The sequence below is a fragment of the Prunus avium genome, chromosome 6 (genome assembly GCF_965620075.1).
Source record: "Prunus avium chromosome 6, drPruAviu1.hap1.1, whole genome shotgun sequence".
Classification (NCBI taxonomy): domain Eukaryota; kingdom Viridiplantae; phylum Streptophyta; class Magnoliopsida; order Rosales; family Rosaceae; genus Prunus; species Prunus avium.
Window position 1 is genome coordinate 24,244,594 of NC_142289.1, and position 10,309 is coordinate 24,254,902.

Here is a 10,309-nt window from a genome sequence, read left to right on the forward strand (position 1 = left end):
TTTTCTTTTTTTTTTGAAACAGTATCCTTTACTTTCCACATGATTGAACAATTTGTGCAATTCTCCCTTAACAATGAAAATACTCTTCAAAACTCCTTAGAAGGGTGTAAGATAAACATATGAAAGATGAAGGTGAGGAGAATTGGGTAAAGAACGAAAAAGGCTTATATCAAAGGCACGAGGGGTTAACTAGTGATAAAAGTGATACAGGTTGGCTAGAAAGGCTCAAACGAAATAAACAAGGCCTATATTACTTCCTAGAATCCATGTGGTTCACGAAGTATGCCTCAAATAGATAATGAAAGTAGTTCTAGCAAACAATTTAAACATCCTCAAGTACTTGAACAAAACAAAGAATAATGAGATCACAACGACGTAGATAAGAAAATTATAGAATATCATATAACACTCAAGAAAGGAAGGCATAGTCTCAAATATTCACATATTGAGGGTTATATAAGTCTACACAAGTTCTTATTTAGCCATTTAAATCATGTGAAATCCCCAATCGAAACTCATCATAATATGGCTATGTGCATAAGGATTTCCCAAGTCTAATTACAAAAATAAGGCCAACACAAAGATAATGTAAAGAATTAGTGTCATGCTTGAAACTTCTTGAAAGTTAGTTGTCAATAAAATTCAATCTCATCATAGAATTGGGAAGTGACTACCACAAACAAATAAAAACTAAGACTCAAAGTAAAAGAAAATATTTTTGGGTTTTATGACATTTTTCTGATTTTTTAAAATTTTTTTAAAAGAAAAAAAAACAAAAACAAAACAAAACAACAAAATAAAAACTAATTAAATAAAAACCAAAAGTTGAAAGGAAGTGAAAACCAATAAACAAAACTGCACTTCTAACCCTGGTGCAAAGAATTACATGTATCTCACAAAATACTTGGCCAAAGTTCATGTTCTTTATATGGTTGGATTCAGAACGAAAAAACAAAGAACGCAGTACGGGCCAAAATAGAAAATAAAAAAAAAGCGAGCAAGAACAGAATTTGAAACAAAGTCAGAAGACTGCTGCATATACTATGAAAACAAAGAACTCAATCACCCACAACTTAAAACAAACATTGTCCTCAATGTTTAAAACAAAGAAAACTAAGGCATGTAAAATCAATTAAAGAGAGAGAGAGAGGGTGTCAGAACTACCCGGGTTTGTGTAGATGTATGGATGAGCAAAGCGTAGAATATGTTGAAGTGAGAGAGGATAGACAACGCAACAAACTCGAACACCCACAACTAGTTTCTTGGAATGTCAACGGACCCGGAATAACACCTAGATGTCTCTGATCGTGATGACATTTGGTCCGAATTTGATCTGGAAATTTGACTTTTAGTGACGGAAAATCTGAAGAACACTGTCGCAGAAACCTTTTAACCATGAAAAATCTTGATGAACAATCGTTGCTAAAAACCTTTGGTGACGAAAAATCTTCAAATTTATGGGCAAAATAGCAGCTGGGTTTTTTGGGTTTTAGGTCCTTTTTTGAGCTACAAATCGTCCTAAAACATAATGTAGGACACCTGAGATCCCCAAACCTAGTCCAAACCATCATAATAACCATTCTAAACATGTTGGTGGTAACATTAGGCAGAAATTTTGATTTTGACCAAAATAAGAACCTACTAAGCTATGTTGCTAATTTTTGGCATTTAAACTCAACCAATGACCAAAAAAACTTCTGCAGCACATCTGAAACGTGTTACAAACATACTAAGGCTAGAAAAATTCTAATTTTTTTTTTGGAACACAAAATCCTTTGTTTGATGACGCAAAACTTAACAAAAACATGAAAAATGAACCAGAAATCACACATAAACTAAAAACAAAAGCGAAAACAGAAGTTGAGAATGCTTGGGTGCCTCCCAAGAAGCGCTTCTTCATATTCATGAGCTAGACTTTTCGAATGTCTACGGTGGTGCAAAAGTAGCAAAGAATGCTACTTCTTCCATGTAGTGCTTGGGCTATTGTCCAAACTCCTTGCGAACAATAGCCTTGTCATGCAATGTCTTGGTGTGATCCTTAGAAAGGAGATGCCACAAGGGGCGGCTGATCTTGGAAAAGTGTTTGATAAAACATTGATAAAACTAGTACGCCCAAGGGAATAGCGCATGTGTTTCACGTACGGAGGGGGTGGCCATTTGGCTTTCAACACATCCATAGAGGTGTTTTCCAAGTAGTTGACATGTACAATTGGGTCAAGGAGATCTATGCGGCTGCACTCTTCCAAGTCCCCCGATTTTTTAACAGCCTCGTAAACCTTAAACTCAATGGATTCACCTTGAACTCTCAAAGTTAAAGTTCTTTGTTGTACATCAATCAATGTACCAATAGTAGCTAGGAAGGGTTGGCCTGGCAAGAGTGGGATGTTGCGGTCTTTCTCCATGTCAAGAACAAAGAAATCAACTAGCAACACAAATTGCTTCACTCTGATCAACACGTCTTTAATGATTCCTTTAGGATATGTGACTAATCTATCCGCAAGTTGAAGAGAAACGGTAGTACTCTTGAGCTCTCCAATACCTAATCGCTGAAAAAAAGACAAAGGCATAAGGTTAATGCTTGAGCCTAAATCTAAAAATACTTTATCAAATTGCACATCACCAACAATACAAGGAATTGTAAAAATCCTTGGGTCCTTTAGTTTTGGAGGCAATTTCTTTAGCAACACTGAGCTACACTCTTCAGTTAACAACACTTTCTCATGCGCTGTGAATTTCCTCTTGTTTGTACATGCATCCTTCAAAAATTTTGCATAAGGAAATTGTTTGACGGCGTCCAGCAATGGAATATTGATATGAACCTTTTTGAACATCTCCAAAATATCCATTTGATCTTTCTTTTGTTTACGAACTAGTTGGGCTGTTGGAAATGGAAGTGGGGGAACATAAATCCCTTCTTTCATAAGGGCGATTTGATCAGCATTAACGGTTTTTTCGGAATCACCTAGTTTACCTTAGGTAGGTGTTGGAAGTTGTCCTTTAGTTTCTTCTTTTCTTTTCCAACACTTGTTGTGGCTTCTTCTCGTCTATCATATGACTTGCCACTTCTCAGAGTTCTAATTGACTTAACGTGCTCAACATTTTGAGGATTAATTTCGAGTTGGCTTGGGAATGTGTCTTGCGCCCTCTCATGCACAATAGTTATGAGCTGGCCTACTTGAGTTTCTAACTTAGTGATGGACACTTGCATAGTATTCTGATTTTGTTGAGAAGTCTATACAAACTGAGCAATTAATTCCTCCAACGTTGGTTTTCTTAGGCTTACTCGAAGGCTGCATTTGCTGTTGGAAGGGATGGCAAGAACTAGCTTATTGTTGATGGTTGCTCCATGAAAATTTTGGGTGGTTACGCCACCCCGGAATATAGATGTTCGAATATGGATCATTCCAAGGTCGCTGAAATGAATTAACTTGGAGAACTTGCTCAGAACCTTACGTAGTAGATGGACAAAGTTCCATTGGATGAGTAGGGTCTCAGAACAAATGGTGCAAACTTGCTGTGGGGAAGGTGGAATAATAGCACACATAAGAGTTTCAAGTTTTTTCTCAAGGTTTGAAATTTGAGCAGCAACCGCAGTGTTGGTGTCTACTTCATGATCTCCTGCCTTCTTTGTCCGCTCACTGCCCCATTGTTGATTATTATTTGCAAGCAAATCAAATTGATCAAATGCTTCTTGAGAGTCAACCATTCGTTTGCTTGCAGTCGTAAGTCCTTCATAAAAGAAGTGCATCTACATCCAATCAATAATGCCATGATGAGGGCATTTTTGCAACAACTCTCTAAATCTCTCCCAAGCTTCATAGAATGGCTCTTGCTCTCCTTGAGTAAAATGCATGATATCTCTTCTAAGTTAATTCGTTTTCTACGTAGGGAAGAATTTATGGAGAAATTTTTGTGCTAATCCCTCCCATGAATTAATGGATTCAGCTGACAGTGAGTGAAGCCAAATTCGGCTCTATCCTTGAATGAAAACAGGAACAATTTCAGCCTAACCACTTCATCAGAGACATTTTGGATCTTGATGGTGTCACAAATGTCGAAAAATGCCTGAATATGCATGTTAAGATCTTCGTTCGACTTGCCATAGAAAGATGGTAACAAGTGAATCATTTTTTACTTGAGTTCAAATTAATTTGCTTCGACTTCTGGTATACAATACATGATGAAGTGTTGGAAAGAGTTGGGATGGAGTACTCCTTTAGAGCTTGAGCAAGTTGTGCTCGTTCCATTTCTTCCTCTTGCTCTAATTGTTGTTCCCCAACTTTCTTGTCACTCTTCTCGTTTATATTTTCAACGGAACGTTCGTCTTCTTAATGTTCCAGTGAGTGAGTGAATCTGTCTTTTCGTTTCCTAATTGTTCTCTCAATATCAGGATCAAACGGTATAATGTATTGACCTTGAGAGCATTTACTAGTCATACACTAAGCCCAACCTAATAAACAAGACAAACAAGAAACACAAATCAATTCCAAGAAATTTTCCAGTAAATTAAAAAAATGAAATAAATAAAATAAAACTAAGAAAACATAAATTAATTATAAAAAAACAAAATTTAAAAATTTTAAAAAAACAAAAAGAGAACTGAAAAGCTAAATTAAGATTGAACTAAATCGTAGTTGACGACGGCAATCCCCAGCAACAATGCCAAAAACTTGTTGTGAATTTTAGACAACTTGCAAAATGGATATTATAAAGATTACTCTAAACACAAATTATACTCACAAGTGCACAAGGTCAATTGTAATTTAGTATGGTAAATATGAGGTCATTCCCACGAGGATTGAGTTCAACTTCCAATTAGTCTAACCTAATTTACTTCACAAAATACTTTTAACTACTCTAATTATATAAACAAGAAATTAAACACGTAGCATACTCACGTTAACACAAAAGGGGTTTTTGAAATGATGATTTAATTAACAACGAAATTAAAAAACAAAACAAGTAGAAAGTCACGAAACTCAAAGATGATAAATTCAAATTGACAAAAGCACTAGGACAATGAATTCACCACTAGTAATCCGATCTAGCCTCTTATTCGCCTACCTATTAACCAACCATTTGATGTCGCAGCTTAGTTTTCCTATTTCATGAATTACCTATGGTATTTAGGCTAACTCGTATATTCCTACATGCAATTCGCCTTTGGTATTTAGGTCAAATATGAACACATAGAAACTCATTAAGATCAGTTAAAACCTCCAACAAGCATGTAAACCCTAAGAGTATGGTATTTACCCTATACGAATTACAAATCCTAATCACAAGAAGCAAGCCTCAAATTAAGTATGGTATTTACTCTAATTTGATCTGATTAACTCAATTAAAAGTCTAGATGGTGATCAAGCATCAAGATAATCAACCAAGTTATTAAGCACAGTGATTAAGAATCCAACATCAAACAACAATCAATAGATATGTAAGATAAGTAAACTAAATTATCATACTAGGGCTACATCATGCCCAAGCAACAAAAAATTAGTTATACATAATCATAGAATTCGGCATAAGCAAAAACATAAGGAAGAAAAAATAAAACTTAACCAATTGTGGTACTCTTTCGGCTTCTCCAATCTCTCCAAGTCTTTGCGTAACTCCAAAGGAGTTGTTTTTCATCCTTGAATAAAACACCACACGTCTATTCCTACCCTATCTGGGCTTTTAAAGCCGCCCAAAAATAAAGAAAAACATAATAAAAAAATAATTCCAAAATGGGTAAGTAATGGACTCCTCTTCCTACTTTGACTAGGATAACACGTCAGTTACTTTGCACACACGTTTGAGGTCTTTCCTACACCGCAAATTCAGGAAAAATATGTAAATTGTAGGTCATTGTCTTATCTTTCCAGCCATATATCGCACGCCTTGTGGAAAAATCAGAAAAGTCTTCAAATAATCATTTTTCCACAGCAACACAGTTTTGACGGGATTGCACCTTATGCTGACTTAACTTCAAAGACTCCTCTCATTGGCTGCTCTGAAAATTCTAGAAAAATTGCACAATCATCTTCAAGATCTTAGCTTTTATCTCCAACTGGTCTTGTACAAAAACTCCACCAAAAAGTTGTATTTCCGTTGAAAACCAATTACTTGCTCCGAAAAGCTGAAAATTGAGAAAATAAAGTAATAAGTCCTTTTTAAATCCAATTCTCCTACAAAAATTAAGTATAAAGAGTACATAAATGCGTAAATTTATGGACTTATCAGTAACTAAAGGGGCTTCTCCCTTTATGCATGTGGATATTGGAGTCTATTCAGATCATTGTCAGCTATTTGAATTTAAGTGGCTAAATACATTTTACTTGACGTAATTTTTTTTGTAATTTCCTTCTTTGACATATGCACAAAAGAAAGAATTAAGTATACGTTGGTGTGACCATGCATTCCGGTTTCCTTCCATGAGTAACCTTCGTGGCTAAAAAGAGAGAAAAGAAATCGAAAACCATGCATGTTGTAGTGACCATACATTCCGGTTTCCTTCCATGAGAGAAAAAAAATTGTCAAAAATTAAAAAGCATGTTGTTGTGACCAGACATTGAAAATGTGTAAAGCCTCGGAATACTATTGTTGTCGTGACCAGACATCCAGGTAACCTTTCCCGCAGAAAAATAAAAAACAGAACATTGAAAAACATGCATGTTGTCGTGACCAGACATTCGAGAACCTTCATTGCAATTTAAAACAAGTATTGAAAATCATGTCTTGTCGTATGTTGCAGGTAATTTTGCGGCTATATTAGTCAATTGAGCAGTTAATTAATTATTTTATTTGATGACTTGCTTACGATTTCTTTAGGGATTTGTACAAATAAATACTTTTCTATTAATTTTATTGGTATCAATCAAGAATCTAATTTTTTGGTAGTTTTTTGACCAAAAAAAAAAACATATTCCCGTAGTTAATGATTGTTTTATTTTTTATAATCAAAGCCAAAACATAATTTACTTAAAGGACAAAGCCAGTTAGGGTTGGAAATTTTCCAATGATTTACATATGTTATTGTGATTTATATATGGTGTTAAGATCTCTCGATGATCTTCTTTGTAATGTTTATTTCTTGACTGAAAAAAAAAAAAAAAAAGGGAAAGCCCTCCTCATTAGACCGAATGGTTAATATACCTAATAAGATGGTTAACCTACCTTTTGTTTAATTACCACATGCTTAATATACCTATTTTTCTATATATCTAGATGATTTTATGTAGCTAGAATGATTTACCTAATGATTCAGACCTAATTAAAAAGGAGTGCTGCTATCCTATCCTATTTTCCCGCTCACCTTATCTTCAAAATTTTAAAGATAAATTTACCCTTTTGTAAAATGACTTTTAAGAACTTCGGGAAAAATATTTAATATCTAATATAGTTAAAAATAATTAACTTAAATGTAAAATGTAATGTTTAAATATTAGAAAAAACTTTAACAAAGGGAAAAGCTTTAGAGCTAGCTAGCTAGTTCCAAATCGTACCTCCCCAAAATATGGTTGCAAGTACATATAGAGCTAGCTGGTACAAAATTAATATAAGAAACTTGAAATTAAGATGTCGATCGAGGAGAAGATCGAAATTAAGATGTCGATCGAGCGAAGCATCATAATTGGATGTCTCCAGAAGTGTTCATATAGTTTGAATGAAAACAGAAATGAGGAAAGAAATCCAGAAAGAAACTCCACCTCTCCATGGAAGGATGGATTATCTGTCAAGATGCATGTATGGGGGGGCGTAAGTGTAGTGAAACCCTTGTGAATTAATATCCAGACTGTGTTGTCAACAGACCCTGGTTTTACAGTGAAAGCGCCAATGAAGATTTCGTCATGGCAAGCGTTAAAAACCACACCTGGCATCAACAATTGGATGGTTGTAGAACAACTAACGGTGGGTTTTGTTAATGCATTAATAATTTAACTTGCTCTCATCAGGTACGTTACGTACGTTCATCTCCAGAAACCAGTCTACTGCTCTCAATTAATTATTTATTTATATTGTGTGTATAAATATATCAGCTCAGCTGGTTCATATTCAGTTGAGTGAGTCTCAGTATAGTGAGGAGGAGAACTAAGAGATAATCAAATCGCGGAGGAGGTGATTCCGATCATGGAGGATGAGAATAACAACAATAATAGTAATAGTAATCATAATAATATTAGTGTGTCGGTGGTGATTGTAGGAGCTGGTCCTTCTGGCATTGCTACCTCCGCCTTGCTCAATTCTCTGTCAGTTTCAAATCTTGTGCTTGAGAAGGAAGACTGTTGTGGGTCCCTGTGGAAGAAGAGGTCCTACGACCGTCTGAATCTTCACTTGGCAAAGAGCTTCTGCAGTTTGCCGATGATGCCCCATCCCTTCCGAACCTCCATTTTCATGTCGAAAGACGACTTTATTCGTTACCTGGACGAGTACGTGGCCAGGTTCAACGTGAACCCTCGCTACTGCCATGACGTGGAGGAGGCTGTTTACGATGAAGTGGAAGGTAAGTGGACGGTGACAGTGAAAGGCACCGCTTCCGGGACGGTGAATGAGATCTCATCGGATTTCTTGGTGGTTGCAACTGGAGAAAATAGCCAGCCTTTTCTCCCCAGCGACTTGCCTGGGATGGAGACCTTCAAAGGAAAGGTTGTTCATTCCAGTGACTACAAAAACGGGGCCGTTTTTAAAGATGAAGAGGTTTTGGTAATTGGCTGTGGCAATTCTGGGATGGAAATCAGCAAAGATCTTGCAGACAATGGAGCACGTACGTCCATTGTTGTTAGAAGCCAAGTAAGAGTACACATCACCTCTCTTCTAGCTACCTACCTTTTCAGTTTGTCAATTAATTTCTCACTTCTTTCCATGCATATAGAAAATAAGTTGGCTAATTAAGCTATAGGGTGCATATCATGTGTTTGTCTTCTTCTTTTCTATCTTGCATGCAACGGGCGTTGAGGTAACGGCTCTCTCTCTCTCTCTCTCTCTCAAGTTTTGAATGCTTGCATGAGGTACTTGGCACGACAACTGTCAAGTTTAAGCGTTTCACCTCTTTGATGTTAAATTTCTTTATTAGGTTAACTTTTTGTGGTTTTTTTCTTTTAAATAATTAAAGATCTGGAGAGAATCTGTGGTGAAATAACTGAAAAAATTCAGAGAGGCCGGAAGAAAGAATAATAATTGGTTATTGTTCTGAATAACATTTGTACAAAAGGAAAAAATAGAATAAAAAAAACTAGTTAATTAAGGCCCTTATAAATGTAATTCTCAAAAGTATTGCACATATAAATGATTTAATTTTAAATAACATTTGCACGCATGTCGGTTTGATTATTGAACAGATTCATGTGCTGAGCAAAGAAATGGTTGGCATTGGCATGCTTCTGTTGAATTACCTCCCACTGAAAATAGTGGACAAGTTTGTGTCACTGCTTGCCAAGTTGAGGTACAGTGATTTGTCCAGCTATGGCATTCATCGCCCAGTTGAAGGGCCATTTCTCTTTAAAGCACTCACTGGAAAGACTCCAGTAATTGATCGTGGAACCATCAAGGAAATTCGCTCCAAAAAGATTCAGGTAAATATTGTAAATGTATTATATCTTTAATTAAAGGATATATACTTAACAGAATTTCTTCGTAATATTTGTTTTGATACAGGTTTTTCCAGATATAGTGAGTATAAAGCAGAACACTGTGGAATTCAAAAATGGTAAACGACGGTGTTTTGATGCTATTGTGTTGGCAACTGGTTACAAAAGCGTAGCACATAAATGGTTAAAGGTAATTTTATATTTCTTATTGAATATTAAACCGAGTAATTGTTCACTAATTTGGTATGATATATATAGTAATTAATTATTTAATTGTGGATGCAGGACTACAAGTTCCTTCTTACAGATGATGGAAAGCCTAAAGGGAAGTACCCAAACCACTGGAAGGGCGAGAAGGGTGTTTATTGTGTTGGATTAACAGGGAAGGGACTGCCAGGGATTTTCAAAGATTCAAAGGCTGTAACTGAAGACATCTATCAACTTACATTAATGGCACAAAAGTAATTAATGTGCATTCCATGGGTACTAGTATTGCAAGTATGCAGACACGGGCAAGCTTGTACCATACTATTATCCTACCTATAATGTGTATTTGTGTGTCGTATAAGACATAAATCACTCTGTATGAATCCCGAGCCTTTGCGTTTATAGTTGGTGCATTTTCCCGCATGTCACTTTGTTCGTCGTGTTTTGAACACTGTAATGCCCATGGTTTCTAGCACACTGTACTTGTAAGCCCCGACATGTTTAGTTAAGATTTTTCCTCATAATTTCTGTTA

At 35.8% G+C, this 10,309-nt stretch overlaps 1 protein-coding gene and 1 non-coding gene across 2 annotated transcripts; both read left to right on the forward strand.

The window, feature by feature from the left end:
* Positions 1-3,764: 3,764 nt before the first annotated feature.
* Positions 3,765-3,871, forward strand: LOC148293880 (small nucleolar RNA R71). Its single transcript, XR_015836875.1, has one exon. It is a non-coding gene; the product is annotated as a small nucleolar RNA R71 (small nucleolar RNA).
* Positions 3,872-7,443: 3,572 nt separating this feature from the next.
* Positions 7,444-10,309, forward strand: LOC110754045 (putative indole-3-pyruvate monooxygenase YUCCA10). The gene is made up of 4 exons (XM_088255790.1): positions 7,444-8,772; positions 9,321-9,554; positions 9,637-9,759; positions 9,855-10,309. Exons 1-4 carry the CDS (start codon positions 8,113-8,115, stop codon positions 10,032-10,034), a joined length of 1,197 nt encoding a protein of 398 aa, XP_088111916.1. The 5' UTR covers positions 7,444-8,112; the 3' UTR covers positions 10,035-10,309.

What these genes read in the sequence shown, in the direction of transcription:
- LOC110754045 (XM_088255790.1), top strand. Translation starts at nt 8,113, where the DNA reads ATGGAGGATGAGAATAACAACAATAATAGTAATAGTAATCATAATAAT. An exon ending in CCATTGTTGTTAGAAGCCAA is followed by an intron (nt 8,773 to 9,320) that starts GTAAGAGTACAC and finishes ATTATTGAACAG; the next exon opens with ATTCATGTGCTGAGCAAAGA. An exon ending in TTCGCTCCAAAAAGATTCAG is followed by an intron (nt 9,555 to 9,636) that starts GTAAATATTGTA and finishes GTTTTGATACAG; the next exon opens with GTTTTTCCAGATATAGTGAG.